Raw genomic sequence first — 26,590 nt, forward strand, 5'->3', positions numbered from 1 at the left:
GAACATTGCTCTGTCCACGTATGTCAACTGGATCCACTGCCTTAGATTTTATGTATTTCTTAACTAACAGAATAACCCTGCTCCCTTCTTATCTCGTTGTTTCTTTTTGTGTTCATTGTACTTCCCAAATTCTAATTCTGCATTCTTTATATATGTGAGACACCATGTCTCTGATATCCCAACTGTATACACTTTTGATACCTTGAGCAGCACTTGAAAATCATGCAATTTACTTACTATGCTCCTATGATTGGTGTATATGCAAGTATACATGCACCTGTTCTTACTCTTAGTTACCCTCACACTGTCGATGTATTTACATGTTAGTCATGATTCCCAGCATTTCTTGAAATCTCCAGCAACTTGCTTTCTAGTTTGCTGCTCATTCTAATAGAAGCACTGCAACAATCACTTTCACCTCTTCCTTTGGCTACTGTTAATATAGTAGTTTCGGAATCCCACCCCCATGCTAGCAGTTTTCTTACCCAAGTTATCTTTCCCTCAATAGCATCCTTGCACACTTCTATTTAATCATATCCTAACCCTGCAGAAGCAGTCTCTCCTTTATCAAGCACAGACCATGATGAAAAAAAAAAAAATCTACCCCATGAGCCTTCTCCAGTGCAAATTGATTGAGAGGGATGTCATCATATACTTCCTCCTATTGTGTATGGGTAGAATTGAAGACTTTTTCAAATTTAATCCTAACTCACGACTTTTTTTTAACCTTTTAAAGTAAGTCCCCAGATCTCCTACTCTGGATGTCATTAGTGCCAACGTGTACAACAATATCACATTTTGTGCCCTTAAAAGATGTGTTCTACAACAGCATCAACTTTTGCCCTCGACAGACATATCCTGGTCCTTTTCCTTCTTGTGCAATATATTTCCTGTTTCTCTGATAATGAAGATTATCAGAGAAACTGGAAAGCTTCTGCAATGCAGCAGCAATCTTCAAGGCAGAATCTTCTGCCTTAGAAGATTGCTGCTGCATTGCATGATGCACAAGAGTGAACTCTGGTGTTGAATTGGGCAGTTGAGAACTTAATGTGCTCCCAATTTAATTCCTTCGAGCGCATCTGCCCTTCTCTTCAAAATCCCATAGATGCCTTTCTGAATGCTGGGTTGGCACCTAATTTCTTTATACTCTCTGCACCTAGCACACACACATAAAATCCTCCTTGGCTAGATCATGTCCTCTTCCAGAAATGTCCGCAAACATTTCTCAAGTCGCACGGTTTTTTAGACTGTGATTCATTGGAGAATCGCCCCCTTTGGTTCTTCCTTGAGCGACAGCACTCCGGCTACTTTATTCTCGTTGCTTTGGTGATCTTGTTTGGGATATGATGCTGTGCAATTTAATTGATTAACAAATTTAATTGATTAATTGACTGTACTACAATAAGAAAACAGATTTCTAAATGCAGTGATACATATTACACTGTCTAGTTTTGCATTACCACACACAGTTTGCATTTTTGTCAAATTTGAGATAAATTGTACCCATATGTTCACATTTAACTCTGTTTACCGAATAGGGAGATGGATGGATGCAAGAAACTGATCTTCCAAAAAAAAAAAAAAGGTAAAACAGAACAAAACAATTCCTTAACCCCTTAGAAACAAAATGAGAGCTGTATATTTCTGCCCATATAAGTTAAGTAACCTGTACAGTATACTAAAGTGCTTTGATGTCATCAAAGAATTGCACAAAACAACCACATCAGTAGAGTCTCTACCCCCTACTGACCAAATTAGTGGGATTTACTCAAAGAGGGATTTACTCTAGGAGGTTAAGTGGGATTTACTCAAAGAGGTAACTACCATTAGGGGTAAAGGGAAGGGTTATTGCTTTCGTAAAGGCGACTACGATGGACTGAGACAGTATTTAAATTCTATACAGTGGGACCAACTGATGATGTTACCAACAGTAAATGCAAAATGGGAAGCATTCAAAGAACTTATCTTGGAAGCTACTAGACTTTACATACCAACTAAGAAATATTGTTCACGGTTTAGGCCTAAATGGATGTCAGATGAACTGATGAGGCATATGGCAGAGAAGAAACATGCATGGGATACATACAAATTAACACATGACACAGAAGCCTATGATAGATACAAGTTGATCTGTAACCAAGTTACAAAGGAGGTTAGGCAGGCGAAGGCAGATTACGAGAAATCTTTGGCAAGGGATGCAAAGAAAAACAGCAAAGAGTTCTTTACTTATGTAAACTCTAGAAGGAAGGGGATGAATCAGATTGGTCCACTTGATATCGATGGGTCAACTGTTGATGATCCTGCTCAGGTAGCTAACAAACTAAATGAATATTTTGCATCGACATTCACACATGAGGAGTTATTTATCGAGGGGAATGCCAGAGGTGTATTCAACTCTAGCAGTAAGCTAGAGAATCTTGTAATAACTGAGAGTAAAGTGGAGGAGAAATTGTTGAAGATAAACACAAGAAAGGCACCTGGGGTGGATGGGATCTAACCAGTTATATTAAAGGAGGCAGCAAAGGAAGTAAGCAAACCCTTAGCCATAATTATGAGAGCTTCCTTGGACTCAGGGGAGGTACCCATAGACTGGAGATGTGCAAATGTGACCCCAATTCACAAAGGAGGATCAAAAGCTGACACAAGCAATTATAGACCTGTGAGTTTAACTTCTGTTCCAGGAAAATTAATGGAGGCACTAGTTAAAGAAGCACTGCAGGATCATTTAGACAAGACTTCAGTTATAGCTCGGACACAGCATGGTTTTGTTAAGGGGAAGTCTTGCCTGACCAATTTGATTGGATACTATGATGCAGTCACAAAGGAACTGGATGCAGGGAATAACTTTGATATTATATACTTGGATCTTAGAAAGGCTTTTGATACTGTTGCACATGGAAGACTGCTGCACAAATTGGAGCAGTGTAACATTGGAGGCAAATTGCTGCTGTGGGTAAAGGGGTGGCTGAGGGGGAGAAGACAGAGAGTGGTAATCAATGGACACTGCTCGTCGTGGACTAATGTTATTAGTGGAGTCCCTCAGGGCTCAGTGTTGGGTCCATTATTGTTTTCTGTATTCATAAATGATATTCATGATGGTATATCAAGCTTAATGTCGAAGTTTGCAGACGATACAAAGGTAGGCAGGGTTGTCAAGGACACTACTGACACTATGCTGCTGCAACAGGATCTGGAAAGGTTGAGCAGATGGGCTGAGAGGTGGCAAATGAAGTTTAACATTGACAAATGTAAAGTACTACACATAGGAAACAGCAACCCCAGAGCAACGTATCAACTCTGTGGTATTACACTGACAGTGGTAGAGAATGAAAGGGACCTGGGGGTGGTTGTGCAGGCAGATATGAAGTTCTCTGAGCAGTGCAGACGGGCTGCAAGAGTAGCTCATGGTGTATTGTCAATGATATATAGGAATTTTTCTAGCAGGGATAAGGAGGTGATTATTCCCTTGTATAAGGCAATGGTCAGGCCACACCTAGGGTACTGTATACAGGCCTGGAGGCCTCATTTCAAGAAGGATGTAGAGCTGCTGGAACGAGTACAGAGAAGGGCAACAAGATTAGTGAATGGAACAAAGGGGTGCTCTTACGAAGAAAGGCTTAAGATTTGCAAATTACAGTGTCTGGAGACTAGGCACCAGCGAGGTGATCTGATAGAGGTGTATAAAGCATTGAATGGTGTGAGCATGCTCAATGCTGATGGGATTCTTCCTCTCGCTAAGAATAATCACCTGAGAGGGCATAAATTCAAATTGAGGAAAGACAGATGTAGGATAGACGTGCGGAAATTTGCCTTTAGCCAGCGAGTGGTTGGTTGGTGGAACAGACTTCCATCCCTTGTCGTGGAAGTTGATAGCCTAAATAAGTTTAAGGCTCAGCTGGACAGGTATTTTGAACGAACAGCGGGGTGAAGTGGGAGTGGTTTTTTTTTTTTTTTTTGGCTGATGCTGCATAAGCTTGCTTTCTTGCATCAAATGCCTCTACTAATGCTAATGCTAATGCTAATTACAAAATAGTGTTTTTAAAAACTGAGTGAAGTCTGTACAAATAGCAGGTTGTGTTGGAGGAAAAGAAGATCAAAATATTCTCCATAAACTCAGAATTGGAATTATATCTGATAAATAGCAAAGGCAGCAGATCTAGCACTCCCAGACCAACCCATAAAAATCTTTACAGAACAAAAATACTAGGGGGGTTTGAAAAATTTGTAGCCTGAGTATGAATGGGTAGTGGTACACAGTGAAAAATTTCTGTATTTTGGGAATAATAATGTTTCAAATAATAACCCACAAAGTTTCATGGAGTTTCAATAATATATTTTTTTAATTACACAGGTCCTGAAGTCAACAAAGTTGTACGAATGAGGAAAGATGGACAAAACCAGTCACCGTATGATTATCCAATATTAGGGTGAATAAAGGGACTAATGCAAAAGGAAATTCATGAGGATGTTACTACATTATGGGAAGATAACCCTTCCTATTCCATGGTTAAGAAATGGGCAGCAGAATTTAAATGAGAATTTGTACTGAACTGCTCTTCAATTACTCATCACCAGATCATTCACATTGCCAATGTCTTGCACATCTCATCTGAATATATGTCCTACATACTTTTAGTAACAGAGGATTTAACTGCAAAAAAAGGTATCAGCACTATGGGTTCCAAAGTTGTTGATAGTAGATCAAAGTAGTAGATGAGTTGTCAGGTTAAGTGAATATTTGGATCGCTTTCAAGCAGATATAGCAAATTTCTTATAAAGGTTTATAACCATGAATGAAACATGCATCCATCACTTTTAGCCAGAGATAAAGAAAACAGTCCAAACAGTGGAAACACAGCTCTTCTCCTGCAAAGAAAGCCAAGTCAATTCCTTTTTCTGGAGAGGAACCCCCCACCCCATAACTGCAATTGATTTACCTACTGACTGTGATGTCATTGCACTGGATGCCCAAGAGAAAACTTTCTTTGCATCTGGAATCAATGCATTGCAGCATCAGTAGCAAAAGTGTATTGACTTCAAACTAGATTGTGTTTAAAAGTAAAATGTGATCAGGCATGTTGTCCTGGTTGAAAAAGCTTCCATAATCAAAAGAAGCACAAGGATGTAAATGATGTGGGTTAAAATATGAATGCATTTTACACATGCAAGAATCAATATAATTTATCCATACTTAAACTGCATGGTAATTATGTAATGAAATCCCAAGGGATAAAGATTTTATGCAGAATATTTGCAGAAATTTTAGCTGTCTTCATACTCAATCCAGCTCAAGAAGTAAAACTCTCAAACTGAAAAACACTACCTCAACTTTGAAGAGTACTGCATACAACCTCTCATTTACATTGGGTGAATTGCATCAAAAGCTAGCTACCATTCAACTCAGTGTGGCAGACACTCCAGGAATTCACACCATCATGATTACTCAACTTACTGTACCAGCTCTCTTAAGGCATATCTTATCTTTCTGTAATTGGATATTTGCAGAACATGCAATTCCCATGAATTCTCAGAGAAACTGTATCATGTTTATGTTCTGGCCTCTCAAAATCTGGAAAAAAATCCTACAAACTGCAGCAGTACTGGCCAGTTTCTCTTACCAGCTACATGAGTAAGGTCATGAAAAATTGATTTATGCTTGGTTGACCTATTTTTTAGTGCCACATGACCTCCTCAGTCCAGTGCCGGTTGTTTTCATGAGAGTAGATCCATCCGTCATTTGCTGATTTGGGTAGAAGTGAACATTCTTGATGCTTTTGTATGGAAGTAACCAGGGCTGTGGAGCCAGTAAAAAAAAAAAAAATTGGCTCCATAGCTCCAACTAACTTGGTCAGTCATAATCAAGAGGGTGGCACATATGTGATATGCTTTCTTACTTCATGGTGTAGTTTCATTTCCCTGTTCTTTTTGTTTATTATGGGGGTTTTTTTTTTTAACCATAGAGTGGTTTTTGAATAATGCACATTTTATTTTTTCAGAAATGTCAAATGTCTGGAAGCCCTCAATGATGAACAAAGTCTAATGTATTTGAATGCTTTTCTTAATGTATTTGAATATATTTGCACATGCCAAGTGAATGACACTGAAGACGAGATTTTGACTTTTGGAGAAAAATTACTTTTGACCAATAAGATTAATGTTTCAGATTAACATATGCCCAACATACAAGCCACTTCATCAACTAGTGAAAGACACTCTGCTAGAGTTTGAAACAGAAAGAGTGTGTACTGTGCATAGTGACTGATAGCGCCTCCATCATGTAAACCATTGAGAAGTTAAATAAAGACCAAGAGAGAGGTGATTCAATAACAGATGATGAAAGTGAAAGAGATCAATCAAATGGTGAGACTCCACAGTTAGAACCTGATGATGATGCAGAAGCAGAACTGGATTTAAATTGACATTATGGATGAAATTTCAACCTCTCTAGAATTCAACCTCTCGCACATGGAGTTGTTCAGCGACCTACATTGTCGTGTTCATACTTTACAGCTGGCAATTCTTGATGGCTTAGGAAATAAAAATGCAACTGCCCTTGTAAGTAAGGTGAGGCAGGTTGTACTAGCTGCTAGAAAATCAAAAATAGAAGTAATAGTTAAATGGCTTGCTGGAAAAGTAGCAATTTCGGATCAAGCTACTAGGTGGGATAGCATATATATGATGATGGACTGCTTACTGGAACTGAAACCTATAACAGAACCCAGTCTGTGTGGGTAGCACAGTGGTATTGTCACCGTCCTCCCTATACCAGGTGAGAAAGGCCAGAGTTCGAATCTCGTTGATGACACGAGGAACTTTAATGGGCTTTTTTCACTCTGTGGCTGAGTTAGTCAGTGTCAGGCGTAAATAGCAAGGCTTTCCCCCCCAGAAAACTGGGGATTTTTGTCCAGCAAAACAGGCAAATCAAACAGAGAATACATGAAATTTACAGACATAGTACATATGAGGGAACATGTAATAGCTTACCGGGTAACCCTAGTGTAATTTAATAACAGAATTCAACATAATATTTCTCATATACCACACACACAATACTTTTGGCATTAGCATTAGTAGAGGCATATGATGCAAGAAAGCAAGCTTATTCAGCATCAGCCAAAAAAAAAAAAAAAAAAAAAAAACCACTCCCATTTCACCCCTCCGTTCATTCGAAATACCTGTCCAGTTGAGCTTTAAATTTGTTTAGGCTATCAACTTCAACAACAAGTGATGGAAGTCGGTTCCACCAACCAACCACCCGCTGGCCAAAGGCAAATTTTCGCACATCTATCCGACATCAGTCCTTCCTCAATTTGAATTTATGCCATCTGAGGTGATTATTCTGAGCAAGATGAAGAATCCCATTTGCATTGAGCATGCTCAAACCATTCAAAGCCTTATACACCTCTATCAGATCACCTCGCCGGTGTCTAGTCTCCAGACTCTGTAATTTGCAAAACTTAAGCCTTTCTTCGTAAGAGCAACCCTTTGTTCCATTCACTAATCTTGTTGCCCTTCTCTGTACCCGTTCCAGCAGCTCTACATCCTTCTTGAAATGAGGCCTCCAGACCTGTATACAGTACTCAAGATGTGGCCTAACCATTGCCTTATACAAGGGAATAATCACCTCCTTATCCCTGCTAGAAAAATTCCTGTATACCATTGACAAGACACCATGAGCTACTCTTGCAGCTCGTCTGCACTGCTCAGAGAGCTTCATATCTGCCTGCACAATTACCCCCAGGTCCTTTTCATTCTCCACCACTGTCAGTGTAATACCGCAGAGTTGATACGTTGCTCTGGGGTTACTGTTTCCCATATGTAGTACTTTACATTTGTCAATGTTAAACTTCATTTGCCACCTCTCAGCCCATCTGTTCAACCTTTCCAGATCCTGTTGCAGCAGCATAGCGTCAGTAGTGTCCTTAACAACCCTGCCAACCTTTGTATCATCTGCAAACTTGGACATTAAACTTGATATCCCATCATCAGTATCATTCATAAACACCGAAAACAACAACGGACCCAACACTGAACCCTGAGGAACTCCACTAATAACATTAGTCCACGTTGAGCAGTGTCCATTGATTACCACTCTCTGTCTTCTGCCACTCAACCATCCCCTTATCCATAGCAGCAATTTGCCTCCAATGCCACACTGTTCCAATTTGTGCAGCAGTCTTCCATGTGCAACAGTATGAAAAGCCTTTCTAAGATCTAAATATATAATATCAAAGTTATTCCCTGCATCCAGTTCTTTTGTGACTACATCATAGTATCCAATCAAATTGGTCAGGCAAGACCTGCCCTTCACAAAACCGTGCTGCGTCTGAGCTATAACTGAATTCTTGTCTAGATGATCCTGCAGTGCTTCTTTAACCAGTGCGTCCATTAATTTACCTGGAACAGAAGTTAAACTAACAGGTCTATAATTACTTGTGTCAGCCTTTGATCCTCCTTTGTGAATTGGGGTTACATTTGCACATCTCCAGTCTATGGGTACCTCCCCTGAGTCCAGAGAAGCTCTCATAATTATGGCTAGGGGTTTGCTTACTTCCTTTGCTGCCTCCTTTAATATAACTGGATAGATCCCATCCACCCCAGGTGCCTTTTTTATGTTTATCCTCAAAATCTCTCCTCCACTTTCCTCTCAGTTATTACAAAATCATCCAGCTCACTGCCAATGTTTACTTTATCTACATCATTCTCCTTTCTGAATAACTCCTCATGCGTGAATGTAGATGCAAAATACTCGTTTAGGTTGTTAGCCACCTGAGCAGGATCCTCAACTGTTGAACCATCAATATCCAGTGGACCAATCTGATTCATCCCTTTCCTTCTCGAGTTTAAATATGTAAAGAACTCTTTTCTGTTTTTCTTTGCATCCTTTGCCAAGGATTTTCGTAGTCTGCCTTTGCCTGCCTAATCTCCTTTGTTACTTGGTTACAGACCAACTTATATCTACCATAGGCTTCCATGTCACCCATTAATTTGTATGTATCCCATGCATTTTTCTTCTCTGCCACATGTCTCATTAGTTCATCTGACAACCATTTAGGCCTAAACCTTGAACAATATTTCTTAGTTGGTATGTAAAGCCTGGTAGCCTCCAAGATTAGTTCCTTGAATGCTTCCCATTTTGAGTTTGCTGTTGGTAACATCATCAGTTGGTCCCACTGTATAGAATTTAAATACTGTCTCAGACCATCATAGTCGCCTTTACGAAAACAAAAACCTTTCCCTTTACCTCTGATGGTAGTTACCTCCTTGAGTAAATCCCACTTCAACACACTGTGATCACTGCCACCTAGTGGTTCATTTATCTGCAGATTCTTAATACATGAAGAATCACTACTGATAATCAGATGAAAAGTATTGCTCCCTCTTGTTGCCTCACGAACATGCTGATGTAGAAAACAATCATCCAAAAAATTTTGTCTGGCTTTTATGGAGTACTGTATACTTCACGAGAGTACTTATGGTGCAGTTGTGGAAAACCATTTGTGGCACTTCCTCCCCAAACACTATGTACACCATATCCTTATTGACATGGCCAATCCTGAAGTAACACTAATAGAAGTATTGTGGGACCATGTGCAGAGACTTGCTTTACCAACCACATACCACTACAAAGAAAATTCAAGGTGAAGACTTGATTCCTGGTCAGTCTTCACTTCATCATATGCTTGCATAGCTGAAGGTATCATGGCCTCCATAGAAATTAGGGAAAAAGCTTTATTGGGAAATGATGTAATGTTAGCTGGTGTTTATGTTGATTCCAAGTACAGATATTTATTAGCAGATAGACAACAAAGCAAAGGAAGCTTTATGTGATATAGCACTCAGAATAAAAAAAGCCCTCAAGAATGCCCAGCCCCAAGAGATGAAATGCAAAACAATCCATCATCATCTAATACTAATTCTAATATTCAAATTCTAATTCCAATATTAAAGTACTCTAAAATCAATGAGATGTTGCATTGCCCACTACTTAAGCCAGTGTAGATCGTTTATTTTCAGCTCTTAAAAACATCAAATCAGATTTGAGAGCATCAGTGAAAGAGGACTTGCTTGAGGCAATTTTGTTCTTAAGAACACACTGCTATACTTAATTAAAAAATATGAAAATTCAGTTTTTAAGGGAATTAAAGCTAATTTGCATGTTTGCACTTATATGGCACATATAAGTCAATGTTTTTCCTATAATGCAATAAATTGTTTTTAATTCATTCATTTTTGTTCATTAAACTAAAGGTCAAATTAACTGTATATTTTTAGCCTATAATGTAAAGATCATTCTAACAGTGTTTTCATTTGTCAGTTGGATATGATTATTGCTGACTTCAGCAGTTCAAAACTAAATCAGGATTTTGATAAATTAAAGGAGCTGCAAAATTTTCTTCTGGCTCCACAGCCCTGGAAATAACACCTTGCTATGGTTATGTTTGATGTAGAAAAAGCCTCTGCCTGAAGAGATGGTACAAAGTGAGAACTGCTCTAGGAGTTAGATGGCCTGCCAGTTGGTTTGGTATAGTTTTTTAAGATTACATAGTCACTTGGAACTCTCTCAGGGGTGGTCCACAATTTAGTTTTACCTCTGCTTAAGATGGCTTGTTTCTGTCCACAACATTGGCCTTCACCGTGCATAGGTGGGCGCCTCCGTAGCCAGGTGGGAAGGAGCAGCAGTGCGTAGCACATGCTTCTTGATTAGACCGGGGTTCGAGCCCGTCACCACCAAATACGGAGTATGCGGAAAGGTCAAGGAATGACCACCGCATATCCCGGAGCAATATGGCCTTAGTTGCTAATGCTCCTAAAAACCAAATAACAAACATAACAAACCGTGCATAGGTGTTTCAGCAATCCAGAACCTCTACACTGAAGCCATTGCACATCCTTTATATCTAATCAGAGACTCTTTAAATAACCAGTGAAGCAAAACTTAGTGGGCAACTAAATCGCCCAAGTATGATTCAGCTTTTTTTTTATTTTTTTAGTTAAAATAGGGAAATCCTTAGAGCTTAGCCTATATCAACTCATCAACAGGGATACACCTTCATTCTGTATTTGCTGATTGGCAACTTTACTATAATGTAAGTTACAAACATCTGTCCTTTGTACAACCTCTTCCGGGATGTAATACATCCCTCTGCAACTTATCACTCTGAACTCATGGAAAAAATTCACCCAGACCCAGTTGAGTTCATTATAGTTACATGCTTCACTAACAGTGCAGCATGCACAGTCACTTTTAGTATATATCGATGGATCTAACACTGAGAGTAATGTTGGTGAAGCTATTGTCTGTTGCATGTGTGGACTGAGTTAGTGCAATCTAGTGCAATAATCACCTCAGAGGGCATAAATTCAAATTGAGGAAGGACGGATGTCGGATAGATGTGCGGAAATTTGCCTTTGGCCAGCGGGTGGTTGGTTGGTGGAACCGACTTCCATCACTTGTTGTTGAAGTTGATAGCCTAAACAAATTTAAAGCTCAACTGGACAGGTATTTCGAACGAACGGAGGGGTGAAATGGGAGAGGGTTTTTTTTTTTTTTTTTGGGCTGATGCTGAATAAGCTTGCTTTCTTGCATCGTATGCCTCTACTAATGCTAATGCTAATCTAAGCTATACAAAGGAAGAAAAGAATGACATCTAATTACTCAGACAGATTTAGCATTAACACTAGTAGAGGCACATGATGCAAGAAAGCGAGCTTATACAGCATCACCCAAAAAAAAAAAAAAAACCTTCCTATTTCACTGATCCATTCATTCCAAATGTTTGTCTCGTTCTGGCTTGAATTTATTTAAGCTCTCAACTTCCACAACAACAGATGGAAGTTTGTTCGAGCAATCAACTACCCACTGACTAAAGGCAAACTTCTGCGCATCTATTTTACAACTTTCTTTACTCAGTTTGAATATATGCCTCTCAGGTTTGTAATCTGAGCAAGAGTAAGAACCCCATCAGCATTGAGCTTGATGGGGTTCAAGGCCTTATACACATCTATTGGAATATCATGAAAAATTTAAATGAGAATAGTTGGAGTATTACGCTGGTAATATTGGGATCCTAGGAAACAGTGTGCAGAGCAACAAACCCCAGTGATTCTCCTTTCAGTACACTAGTCTCAGATTAAAAGTATGTTCTGAAACAGTGACTTGCAGGAAAATTTTATAAAATGTTGGGAAAACCAAATCAGCAGTTGTACTGGCTAGACTCTGGATAGATCATATCCACCTAAATCATTTGCCTGCACTTTTGACCACTTATCCACCAAGATGCCACACTGCAAAACATAGCTGACTGTTGAAGCATATACTTATCAACTGTCCTGTACAGAGGCTGTCTTTGCTAATTTTCCACAAGAATTACACAACAATAACATCATAAAAAATGTTACCTGCCTAAAACAGACATGATGTTATAACACACTATCTCCTGATCACAAACCTTTGACAAAAACCGCATGTTACTCTTCACCATAGATTAGGCAGATATGCCCATGCTGCCCTTGAACCCGAAACAAATGACAGACGATGATGTGATGCTCATGAGAGTTTCACAAAGTAAATGATAGCATTAATTGTGATAAGATGTCCTTGTCTTGAAGCTTGAACAGAATAATGTATAATCTTCCTACAGTGGTTGAAGATCTAAATACAAGTTATGGCAATTAAATAATGAGACTGTGCTGCAGCCATTACACATCAAGCACTGCCTGTGAAACAAAGGCACAGAAGGTTACCTCAAACCTTTTCCTATTTGTCTGCCAAGTCACGTTCCAATCACTCATTCACTTTGCAGTGAAACAGGTTTTCGTTACAGTGCAGTTTTCCAGGAAAAAGACAGACAAAAGAATTGAATAATGAGTCAACCTCAAATTTTTAACAAAACTTAAGAAAATGCTAACAGAAAGTTATGAATTATTATGTCAATATTATTGAAGATTAAGAGCTTGTGTGCTTGAATGGCACAAACGATTTTTAGAAGGAAGAAAGAAAGAATGTGGAAGGCTATGAACAACTAGTATCTGTGAAAACAGATAAAAAAATCTGGACAGGGAAGGACATTGATTAGAAGTGAATGTCTTTTAAGCATTAGAATCGTTGCGTCAGACCTCAGTATGGATAAAGAAACAGTTAAACAAATTTTAACTGAAAATGAAGCATGATAAAAGTGCATGTGTACCAAGATTATGCCAAAAATTTTGAATGAAGATCAAAGATTAAGAAGAATCAATGTTTGTGAAGATGTTTTTAAATAAAAATTGAAGTTCCAGACTTTCTGAGTACTGTAATTACTTGCAATGAAAGTTGGCTGTTCCAAGATGACTCAGAAAATAAAAGGCAGCCAGTGCAGTGGAAGACAAAACAATCCCCCAGACAAAAAAAAAGTAAAAATGTCAAAATGAAAACTGAAAACGATGCTTCTTGTTTACTTAGATATTAATGGAATTATAATGCTGAATACATATCACCAAAGCAGACTGTCAATCAAACATACTACATTGAAGTTCTGACAAGACTGCATAGAAAAATTTGAAGAAAGAGACATGAATTGTGCAAGGGTGGTCAGATGCCCCATCAAAATAGTACTTCAGTGTACAGTGCACTCTCTATTCACAGTTTCTGGCCAAAAAACCAATCCTCATGTGTGAACATGCACCCTGCTTTCCAGGCTATAGCCCCGTGTGACATTTTTTCTTTTCCCTCAAATAAAAAGTGTGCTTAAGGGAACCCATTTTAAGTTCAGTAAAGACATTCAGATAAAAAATGACTGAAGTGTTAAAAGGGCTTACAGAAGATGACTTCCATTCTGTGCTTGGAAGAAACAAATGGAACTGTGTGCAAGCCTAATGCAATTATTTCGAAGGGGATAAACTTTTGAATCTCATGCCATGGACCGATAGTTTTGTCAATATCTATCGTATTGTTTCCATTTAAGAACTACAGTAAGTTCCAAATTATCCAGTGTAATAGCAGGGAGAAGAAATGTGGATAATCCAAAATTACCTTATTATATTTATTTAATTTTTTTTGATAAAACATGTTTGACCTGAGATTATAACTTATGGCCATTTGTAACACAAAGAAAACAAACATTTAGTACTGCTTGTCTCATTTTCAGAGTTTGATAGGAGAATGACAGTGAAACACAATTTACCTCCATTATGAATAAAAAAAAATCTGTATGCGCTATAGGATGGCAGCTAGGATGAGAGGAAGTTACAAGATGGAAACTAAATTTATATTATTTTATTTTATGATGTACATGAATTGTAACAATTGCATGCATCGTGATCATTTGCACGTGGACAGATTGGAAGAAACTGTAAATAGTCTGAGTGAGAGAGAAATCATAAGTAGTTTGGGCAGTGTAAGATTTCAGAAACCTACAGTTTTTAAAATAACAATTGTAATTAATGATAATTAGAAAAAAGAAAAACTAGAAAAATCTTAATATGATTTGCAAGATGGAAACATAGAACTGGGGGACAGCCAGAAAGACATTAAAGCAGGAATATTAGTTCAGTTTATTGGTAATGCTGTATCATAACTCTTAACAAATTCATGAAATAATAAAAATTGAGAGAATAAAAGATTCTTGAAAAGTAGATAATTGGGGGTTTTCTGTATTATGCAGTTTATTCATATATATTTTTTTTAAACTTGAATTTTGAACTATTTCTGATTGAACAATCAGAATATACAGTTGTGTAATATTTTAAAAATAACTTTGCATAGGTTATCCTGTAATGATAAAAGCTTCTGCAGGAGGTGGTGGAAAGGGAATGAGAATTGCTTGGTGTGATGAAGATGCTTTGTAAGTTTATTATGTTTTATATTTGATAAAAATATAACAAGTTAGTATTAGCATTAGTAGAAGCATATGATGCAAGAAAGCAAGCTTATATATCATCAGCCAAAAAAAAAAAACCAAAAAAAAACCTCCCATTTCACCCATCAATTCACTCTAAATGTTTGTCTAGTTCTGCCTTGAACTTATTTAAGCTGATGACCTACACTACAACAGATGGAAGTTTGTTCAAACTATCAAACACCTGTTGGCTAAAGGCAAATTTCTGCACATCTATTCTACAGTTCCTCAGGGGCCCACATCTGGTGAGTATGGGCTTGGTACACCCAGGATCCCCAGCTGGATATCATCATTCTTCTCTTTTTTGGTGATTCCGTTCTACTTCTCTCTCTCTCTCGGGGTAATTCAGAATTTTTTTTTTGGCTGGTGGAGCATAATTTTCAGGCTTCCTTCAACCATATGGCTAATAATAATAATAATAATAATTTTCTTTCCTCAATTTGAATTTATGTCCCCTCTAACACATAATGACCGTTAGTGGCTGTAGTGCCGTAAAACCTCTAATAACAACAGTAACAACATGTGTTCCCTCAGGTGAGTAGTCTGAGCAAAAGTAAGAATTCCATCAGCATTGAGCTTGCTCAAACAATTAAAGGCCGTATACACCTCAATCAGATAACATCGCAAGTGCCTAGTCTCCAGAAGCTATAAAATGCAGAACTTAAGCATTTCTTGGTAATGGCAACCCCTTGTTGCACGCAACGACCTCATTGCCGTTCTATTAGCATTAGTATTAGTAGAGGCATTTGATGCAAGAAAGCAAGCTTATGCAGCATCAGCCAAAAAAAAAAAAATAAATAAATAAATAAATAAAATAAAATAAATAAATAAAAAATACCCACTTCCACTTTACCCCTCTGTTCATTCGAAATACCTGTCCAGCTGAGCCTTAAACTTATTTAGGCTATCAACTTCCACGACAAGGGATGGAAGTCGGTTCCACCAACCAACCACACGCCCGCTGGCTAAAGGCAAATTTCCTCACATCTATCGTACATCTGTCTTTCCTCAATTTGAATTTATGCCCTCTCAGGTGATTATTCTGAGCAAGAGGAAGAATCCCATCAGCATTCAGCATGCTCAAACCATTCAAGGCTTTATACACCTCTATCAGATCACCTTGCTGGTGCCTAGTCTCCAGACACTGTAATTTGCAAAACTTAAGCCTTTCTTCGTAAGAGCACCCCTTAGTTCCATTCACTAATCTTGTTGCCCTTCTCTGTACTCGTTCCAGCATCTCTACATCCTTCTTGAATGAGGCCTCCAGACCTGTATACAGTACTCTAGGTGTGGCCTGACCATTGCCTTATACAAGGGAATAATCACCTCCTTATCCCTGCTGGAAAAATTCCTGTATATCATTGACAATACTCCATGAGCTACTCTTGCAGCCCGTCTGCACTACTCAGAGAACTTCATATCTGCCTGCACAACCACCCCCCAGGTCCCTTTCATTCTCTACCACTGCCAGTATAGTAACACAGAGTTGATATGTTGCTCTGGGGTTGCTGTTTCCCATATGTAGTACTTTACATTTGTCAATGTTAAACTTCATTTGCCACCTCTCAGCCCATCTGCTCAACCTTTCCAGATCCTGTTGCAGTAGCATAGTGTCAGTAGTGTCCTTGACAACCCTGCCAACCTTCGTATTGTCTGCAAACTTGGACATTAAGCTTGATATACCACCATCAATATCATTTATAAATACAGAAAACAATAATGGACCCAATACTGAACCCTGAGGGACTCCACTAATAACATTAGTCCACGATGAGCAGTGTCCATTGATTACCACTCTCCGTCATCTCCCTCTCAACCACCCCTTTATCCATAGCAGCAGTTTGCCTCCAATGCCACACTGCTCCAATTTGTGCAGCAGTCTTCCATGTGAAACAGTATCAAAAGCCTTTCTAAGATCCAAGTATATAATATCAAAATTATTCTCTGCATCCAGTTCTTTTGTGATTGCATCATAGTATCCAATCAAATTGGTCAGGCAAGACTTCCCCTTAACAAAACCATGCTGTGTCTGAGCTATAACTGAAGTCTTGTCTAGATGATCCTGCAGTGCTTCTTTAACCGGTGCCTCCATTAATTTTCCTGGAACAGAAGTTAAACTAATAGGTGTAATTACTTGTGTTGCCCTTTGATCCTCCTTTGTGAATTGGGGTCACATTTGCACATCTCCAGTCTATGGATACCTCCCCTGAGTCTAAGGAAGCTCTCATAATTATGGCTAAGGATTTGCTTACTTCCTTTGCTGCCTCCTTTAATATAACTGGATAGATCCCATCCACCCTGGGTGCCTTTCTTGTATTTATTTTCAACAATTTCTCCTCCACTTTACTCTCAGTTATTACAAGATTCTCTAGCTTACTGCCAGAGTTGAATACACCTCTGGCATTCCCCTCGCTGAATAACTCCTCATATGTGAATGTCGATGCAAAATATTCATTTAGTTTGTTAGTTACCTGAGCAGGATCATCAAAAATTTACCCATCGATATCAAGTGGACCAATCTGATTCATCCCCTTCCTTCTAGAGTTTACATAAGTAAAGAACTCTTTGCTGTTTTTCTTTGCATCTCTTGCCAAAGATTTCTCGTAATTTGCCTTCGCCTGCCTAACCTCCTTTGTAACTTGGTTACAGATCAACTTGTATCTATTATAGGCTTCTGCGTCACGTGTTAATTTGTATGTATCCCATGCATTTTTCTTCTCTCCCATATGTCTCATTAGTTCATCTGACATCCACTTAGGCCTAAACCTTGAACAATATTTCTTAGTTGGTATGTAAAGCCTAGTAGCTTTCAAGATAAGTTCTTTGAATGCTTCCCATTTTGAATTTGCTGTTGGTAACATCATCAGTTGGTCCCACTGTATAGAATTTAAATATTGTCTCAGTCCATCGTAGTCGCCTTTACGAAAGCAATAACCCTTCCCTTTACCCCTAATGGTAGTTACCTCTTTGAGTAAATCCCACTTCAGCACACTGTGATCACTGCCACCTATTGGTTCATTTACTTGCAGATTCTTAATGCATGAAGAATCACTACTGATAATCAAATCAAGAGTATTACTCCCTCTAGTTGCCTCCCGAACATGCTGATGTAGAAAACAATCATCCAATAAATCCACAAAAGCCTTGCTAGTGTGTGAGTGACCAGGCCCCAAATTCCAGTCAATATCTGGGAAATTAAAATCCCCCATTATAAGACTCTCTGATTTACTGGCCCACTCTATTTCCCTGTACAGTTTCTTATTATACTCATCAGAGTCATTACGCACAGCACATTCCTACTCTCAATTTTGATCTCCCACTGCTTATGTCACACCAAACTGACTCGACACTGCACTGTCCTTCAATGTCGACTGGCTTCACTTCCTTGGATTTTATGTATTTCTTAACTAATAGCATCCTCCTCCCTTCCTATCCTGTCTATCCTTTCGGTAGACATTGTACTCCCCAAATTCCAGTTCTGCATTCCTTATATCTGTGTGACACCACGTCTCTGAAATCCCCACAATATCTGCCTTTGATGTTTTTAGCAATACCTCAAATTCATCAAATTTATTTACTATACTCCTAGCATTGGTGTACACGCAAGTATACATGCACCTGTTCTTTTTCTTAGCTACCCTTACACAACCCATGTGTTTACTTGTACCCCAATGATTCCCAGCAGTCTCTGAAATATCCTGCATCTTATTTTCCAGGCTGCGGCTCATTCCAATAGAAGCAGTGCAAGAATCACTTTCACCTCTGCCAGTGACTACTGTTAATCTATTAGTCCTTGTATCCCCCCGAATCTAGCAGTTTTCCGACCCACCTAACACTGCCTCGCTAGCATCAGCAAACATTCTTGCACCCTTTCAATTTAAGTGTATCCCATCCCTGTAGAAGCAGTGTCTCCTGTTAACAAGTACAGACCAGGCTGAAAAAAATTCTACCCCTTGAGCCTTGCACAATCTTTCCAGGGCCGAATTGATCGACAGGGCTCTCATCATATACTCCCTCCTATCGTGTCTGGGCAGAATTGCAGACACTTTCAAATTCAACACTAATTAACAGCTTTTTTTCAACAGTGACCTGTACTTGTTAAGTAATTCCGCTGGTCTCGGAATCTTAATATCATTAGTGCCAACGTGTACAACTATATCACCTTTTGTGCCCTTAAAAGATGATACCCGCTTTACAATGCCATCAACCTTTGCCCCTGGCAGACATACCCTGGTCCTGTTCCACCTATCCGTTTTACAAAGCATGTTTCCTGTTTCCCTGACAATAGAGTCACCAACAACTACTAGTTCCTTTGGGACCAGCGCATTCTGTCTTGGGGGCTGCCGTTGTGTTGCGTGATGACCAAGTGGAAGCTCTGGCATTGGTGTGGGCAGCTGAGAGCTTGATGGGCAACTCACTTTTAATCCTTCGAGAGCATCCACCCTGTCCTTCAAGCTCTCATATAGGCCCATAACACGTACTCCTTCCAGCAAATTTACATCGTTCCTAAAATGAGGCCTCCAGACCTGTATACAGTACTCAAGTTTTGGCCTTACCATTGCCTTCTACAAGGGGGACAAACACCTCCTTATCCCTGCTAGCAAAATTCCCATATATCATTGACAAGTCACCACCATGAGTTACTCTTGCAGCCTATCTGTGCTGCTTAGAAAACTTCATATCTCATTGCACAATTATCCCCAGGTCCTTTTCATTTTCCACTACCCTGAGTATAGTGCCACCCAGTTGATACGTTACTCTGATGAGTAACTTATCAACTGGTTTATGACTCTGATGAGTATAATAAGAAACTGTACAGGGAAATAGTTGGCCAGTACATCAGAGAGCCTTATAATGGGGGATTTTAATTTTCCAGATATTGACTGGAATTTGTTGGTCACTCACACACTAGCAAGGCTTTGTGTGGATTTATTGGATGATTGTTTTCTACATCAGCATGTTCGAGAGGAAACTAGAGGGAGTAATACTCATGATTATCAGTAGTGATTCTTCATGCATTAAGAATCTGCACATAAAGGAACCACTAGGTGGTTCCTTTATCTGCTAGTGCTCACAGTGTGCTGAAGTGGGATTTACTCAAAGAGGTAACTACAATCAGGGGTAAAGGGAAGGGTTATTGCTTTCGTAAAAGCAAGTACGATGGTCTGAGACAGTATTTAAATTCTATACAGTGGGACCAACTGATGATGTTACCAATAGCAAATTCAAAATGGGACGCATTCAAAGAACTTATCTTGGAAGCTACTTGGCTTTACATACCAAATAAGAAATATTGTTTAAGGTTTAGGCCCAAATGGATGTTAGATGAACTAATGAGACATATGATAAAGAAGAAAAATGCATGGGTTACATATAAATTTACACGTGACACAGAAGCCTATGATAGATACAAGTTGATCTGTAACCAAGTTACAAAGGAGGTTAGGCAGGCGAAGGCAGATTACGAGAAATCTTTGGCAAGGGATGCAAAGAAAAACAGCAAAGAGTTCTTCTTTACTTATGTAAACTCTAGAAGGAGGGGGATGAATCAGATTGGTCCACTTGATATCGATGGGTAAATTTTTGATGATCCTGCTCAGGTAGCTAACAAACTAAATGAATATTTTGCATCGACATTTGCACATGAGGAGTTATTCTTCGTGAGGAATGCATGGTTTTGTTAAGGGGAAGTCTTGCCTGACAAATTTTATTGGATACTAAGATGCAGTCACAAAAGAACTGGGTGCAGGGAATAACTTTGATATTGTGTACTTGTATCTTAGAAAAGACAACTGATTAACATTATTACGGCAATTTACAGGAATAAAAATGCATAATTAAAGTGGGATCAGCTTTGTCACCTGAATTCCACAATTCAAAAGGCTTATTACAAGGTTGTTGCATGTCACCAACACTTTTCAAAATTTATATTGACATCTGCCTAAGATCCTGGTTAAAAAATGTAATAAAATGGGATTGCCAATTAATAAGAACACCTATATTCACAATTTACTTTTTGCAGATGATCAGGTGGCGATAGCACAAGACTTAGATTGATTGAGGAATATAAACAATGGGGTCTAAAAATCAATTTTAGCAAGACTGAAATGTTGTCTTCAGGGCCAGGACACGTTCTAAATATTGCAGGTTTGAAAATCAAACAAGTCGATAAATTCAAATATTTGTGATCAATCTTACAAAGTGATGGATCATCCCAAGCAGATCAGTAAGAGAATTACAGACAGCAGAAAGGCTATCGGCATGTTAAACTCTGTTCTGTGGAGCAAAAATATCCTAAATAAAACAAAGAAACTTATATTTCAAACGATTGTACAAAGTCTTCTATTGTATGGAGTGGAAACCTGGACATTGAATAGGCGAGCGGAAAACAAATTGCTCTTCACAGAAATGGATTTCTGAAGATGCTCAGCGGGAACTTCTAGAAGAGACAGAAAATGGAATGAAGACATAAGGGAAAAAATGGAAGTGAGAAAGACTATTATTGACACCATCAAAGAAAAGCGTCTAACATGGTATGGATATGTAAAACGGATGCAAGAAAATAGATATCCAAAGGCTATCCTGGAATGGATACCTCCAGGAAGAAGGAGAAGAGGAAGACCTAGGAGGACAAGGACGGATGGAGTACGGGAGTGCATGACAGCCCGAGGCTTAACCGACCAAGACCCTTGAACCGCACTTTATGGCAGGAAAAAATTCCTAATGAGAAATAACTTGTAGGCTGAGGAAACCCATTGTAAATGGGAACACTCCTCTTGAAGAATGAAGAAGAAGAAGATCTTAGAAAGGCTTTTGATACTGTTGCACATGGAACACTGCTGCACAAATTGGAGCAGTATGGCATTGGAGGCAAATTGATGCTATGGATACAGGGGTGGTTGAGGGGGAGAAGACAGAGAGTGGTAATCAATTGACACTGCTCATCATGGACTAATGTTATTAGTGGATTCCCTCAGGATTCAGTGTTGGGTCCATTATCGTTTTCTGTATTTATAAATGATATTGATGATGGTATATCAAGCTTAATATCCAAGTTTGCAGACGATACAAAGGTTGGCAATGTTGTCAAGGACGCTATTGACACTATGCTACTGTAACAGGATCTGTAAAGGTTGAGCAGATGGGCTGAGAGGTGGCAAACGAAGTTTAACATTGACAAATGTAAAGTACTACATATGGGAAACAGCAACCCCTGAGCAATATATCAACTCTTTGGTACTACACTGACAGTGGTAGAGAATGAAAAGGACCTGGGGGTAATTGTGCCGGCAGATATGAAGTTCTCTGAGCAGTGCAGACGGGCTGTAAGAGTAGCTCATGGTGTCTTTTCAATGATATACAGGAATTTTTCTACCAGGGATAAGGATGTGATTATTCCCTTGTATAAGGCAATGGTCAGGCAACACCTTGAGTATTGTATACAGGTCTGGAGGCCTCATTTCAAGAAGGATGTAGAGCTGCTGGAACGAGTACAGAGAAGGGCAACAAGATTAGTGAATGGAACAAAGGGTTGCTCTTACAAAGAAAGGCTTAAGTTTTGCAAATTACAGTGTCTGGAGACTAGGCATCGGCAAGGTGATCTGATAGAGGTGTATAAAGCTTTGAATAGTTTGAACATGCTGAATGCTGATGGGATTGTTCCTCTTGCTCAGAATAATCACCTGAGAGGGCATAAATTCAAATTGAGGAAAGACAGATGTAGGATAGACATGTGGAAATTTACCTTTAGCCAGCGGGTAGTTGGTTGGTGGAACAGACTTCCATCCCTTGTCGTGGAAGTTGATAGCCTAAATAAATTTAAGGCTAAGCTGGACAGGTATTTTGAACGAACGGAGGGGTGAAGTGAAAGTGGGCTTTTTTTTGGCTAATGCTGCATAAGCGTGCTTTCTTCCATCATATGTCTCTGTAGCCAGGTGGGAAGGAGCAGCAGTGCACAGCACAAGCTTCTTGATTAGACCGGGGTTCGAGCCCGTGACCACCAAATACGGAGGATGCGGAAAGGTCAGGGAATGACCACCGCATATCCCGGAGCAATATGTCCTTAGTTGCTAATGCTCCTAAAAACAAAACAACAAGCTACTCTGGAGTTACTTCTACCCATATGCAGTACTTTACATTTGTCAATGTTAAACTTCAGTTGCCTCCTCCCAGCCGATCTGATCAGCTTTTCCAGATCCTGTTGCATTAGAAAAAAGAAAAACTAGAAAAATCATTACTGTCATTAACAATCCTGCAAACTTAGACATTAACCCTTATGTACCTTCACTATTGATGATATTGATATTGTCATTGGTAAATACAGAAAAAGACAATGGGCCCAACACAGAACCCTGGGGGACTCCTCTCATAACATTAGTTCATGAACAGCAGTGTCCATTGATTACCACTCTGTCTTCTTCCAATCAACCATTGTTTTATCCATTGTAGCAACTTGACCTTAATGCCATACTGCTCCAATTTATACAGTCTTCCATGTGCCACAGTATCAGAAGCTTTTCTAAAATCTAAGTAAATGATAGCAAAATTATTTTTTGCCTCTAGTTCCTTTGTGACCACATCATAGTATCCAATCAAATTAGTCAGACAAGACTAACCCTTAACCCCATGCTGTGTCTGAATTATAACTGCGGTCTTTTCTAGATGATCCTGCATTGCTTAGGCCCCTCCACAGCCAGATGGGAAGGAGCAGCACTGCGTAGCACACGCTTCTTGATTAGACCGGGGTTCGAGCCCATCACCACCAAATACGGAGGATGCAGAAAGGTCAGGGAATGACCACCACATATTCCCGGAGCAATGTGGCCTTAGTTTCTAATGCTCCTAAAAACCAAACAACAACAACCTGCATTGCTTCCTTAACCAGTGACTCCATTATTTTCCCTGGAACAGAAGTTAAACTAACAGGTTTGTAATTATTTGTGTCACCCTTTTACCCCCCTCTGTGAATTGGAGACATATTTGCACATCTCACCCCAGGGTTTCACATCTTGTGAGTATTGGCTTGGCACACCCAGGGTCCTGAGCTGGATATCATCATTCTTCTCTTTCTTGGTGATTCCTTTCTCTTTCTGATTTTGTCTCTCTCTCTCTCTCTCTCTCTCTCTCTCTCTCTCTCTCTCACACACACATGCACACACACACACACACACAGGATAACTCAGGAATTTTTTTTTTTTTTTTTTTGGCTGGTGCAGCATAATCCTTAGGGCTTCCTTGCAACATATGGCTAATAATAATAATGATCTCCACTCCGTGGGGACCTCCCCTGAGTCCAAGGAAGCTTTCATAATTATGGCTAATGCTTTGCTTCCTTTAATATAACCAGATAGATCCCGTCCACTCCAGGTGCCTTTCTTATGTTCAATTTCAACCATTTCTCCTCTACTTTTCTCTCCGTTATTACAAAATCATTTAGCTCCCTTCCAGAGTTTCATAAACTTATGGCATTCACCTCCCTGAATAGTCCTCCTGTTTGAATGTAGGTGCAAAATATTCATTTAGTTGGTTAGCTACCTGAGCAGGATCATCAACAGTTGAACCCTCGATATCAATGGACCAGTCTCATTCATCCCCTTCCTTCTAGAGTTTACATAAATAAAGAAATCTTTCCTGTTTTTCTTTGCATCCTTTACCAAAGATTTCTCATAATCTGCCTTTGCTTGTCTAATGTCCTTTGTGACTTGATTAGAGACTATCCTATATCTACTATAGGCAACTGTGTCTCCTGATAATTTATATGCATGCCATGCATTTTTCTTCTCTGCCATGAGTCTTATTAGTTCATAAATTGATTTAGGCCTAAACCTTGAACAGTATTTCATTATCTCCTTGAATGCTTTCCATTTAGAATGTGATGTTGGTAACATGTTGTTGGTTTCACTGTGTAGAATTTAAAAAATCTCTGAGACCACTGTAGTCATCTTTACGAAAGCGTTACTCCCTTCCCTTTAGTCCTGATGGTAATTACATCTTTAAGTAAATCCCACATCATTACACTGTAATCACTGCCACCTAGTGGGTCCTTTATCTGCAAATTCTTAATGCAGGAAGTTAAGTGGTCACTGGTGGATCCCAGTTAGAAATGTGCAATATCTTGAAAACGATTCACTTAAGGACCCATGTTTACTAGGCCTTTTTTTGCATATTGTAATGTGTACAGTTCACCTTTAAATTATTGACCATCACTTTTGAAACACCCTGTATAGTTTTTACCTTATACTTTTGCTATGAAGTTTTTGATATACGCCATGCTACCCTTTACTGTAATGATCAGAATGTTAAATTAGTTATATCCTTAGCTAAACACAAAAGATATATGCCCTTCAAAATACTGATTTATTACAATTAAAACCTACTATTCTTCTACGCTACTAGACACGCTGCGATATTCCCACCAAAAACACTGATATGATAGCGGTACAAGTAGTGAGTTGTAACTTACAAAATCATTAGCTAAATTTAAAAAATAAGCTAATGAATGCTACTTAGCCTATTTACTCTATTTGTAAAACACAAATTAATACCTTAATTTGTCAAAAATACAGTCTGTCCTCGTATAGCACGATAGTTGTGTTCCTAGAAACTCTCGTGCAATGCAAAATCGTGCAATATAAACAACAGTCCCTATGGAAAAAGTGGGGTTAGGTGCCGACCACCCAAGATTGACCACACATTTGGAACCAAAACATTACCAAATACAATAAATAATCGGGTAATTTTAATCGTTATAAAAAATAATATAATATTTTTTTATTTTTATTATACAATAAAAAAATATTTATTTTTATTATATTATAAAAATGTATTTTTTACGAATAAAATACGTATTTTATTCGTAAAAATTTATTATATTAAATAAAATAGTCGTAATAAAATTCTTACGTATTTTATAATACGTAAGTATAAATTATAATACGTAAGTCGTGATAAAATGCTTACGTATTTTATTACGTAATAAAATATTGCTACTGCTTTTGCTTCTATCGTAAGCAAACTTGTTTTTTGTTTGATTTTCTATCCAAACAGATGACAGCCGTTCCATCTCTTCCAATTCTTGTGTCTTAATCTAATGGATTTTAATTACACTTTGAGTTGTTCCCGCTATGAAAGTTGTTTTGATTTTCTCCGCATTCTTTGTAATTCTCGGCGTTGCCTCATTTAGGTCTGTAGCGTGTGCAATATCACATGGTCTTTTATTTCGCTCAAAGCGTTTCACAATTTCATATTTTTTTTTCTCTATCGACAGAGGCGGACTGGCCATAAGCCTTACCCGGGAAATCCTGGTGTGATTTTGGCCATAAACTGTAGTATGAGGCCACTATAAATTTTCCCGGGTAAGAATTTTTGATCCAGTCCACCTCTGTTTATCGATATTGCTTTTCTTTTTCTCTCTGAATCTGTAGTGTCTTCACCAGGACACTTTCTTTTCACACCTTTTAAGCGTTTTACTCATTTTTAGGGAATAAAGTGCAATTACAAAACGAGGAGGCACCCTTAATACACATAAACAAAGCTGCGCGCGTATAGCAACTGAATAAACAACACGGTAAAGGCCGAGATACGCTATTAACACCTCACATTTTACTAAAGCACATTTCTGGGGGTTACTACCATAAAACAATAAAAACAATTTCCAGTTGCGTTTCTGCTAGTGGAATCTGTTATAAACTGGTAGTAAACTCCATCTAATT

At 38.8% G+C, this 26,590-nt stretch overlaps 1 protein-coding gene across 1 annotated transcript in view; it reads left to right on the forward strand.

Moving 5' to 3' along the window:
• Positions 1 to 26,590, forward strand: part of LOC150091114 (propionyl-CoA carboxylase alpha chain, mitochondrial-like) — a 1,103,107-nt gene that overhangs the window by 411,844 nt on the left and 664,673 nt on the right. The window contains exon 8 of the mRNA XM_090381963.1: positions 14,747 to 14,825. Within this exon, the coding sequence (XP_090238089.1) occupies positions 14,747 to 14,825 (79 nt within the window). The remainder of the gene's footprint in view (positions 1 to 14,746; positions 14,826 to 26,590) is intronic.

This window comes from Mastigoproctus giganteus, chromosome 1, assembly GCF_048544385.1.
Source record: "Mastigoproctus giganteus isolate SK-2022 chromosome 1, ASM4854438v1, whole genome shotgun sequence".
Classification (NCBI taxonomy): Eukaryota; Metazoa; Arthropoda; class Arachnida; order Uropygi; family Thelyphonidae; genus Mastigoproctus; species Mastigoproctus giganteus.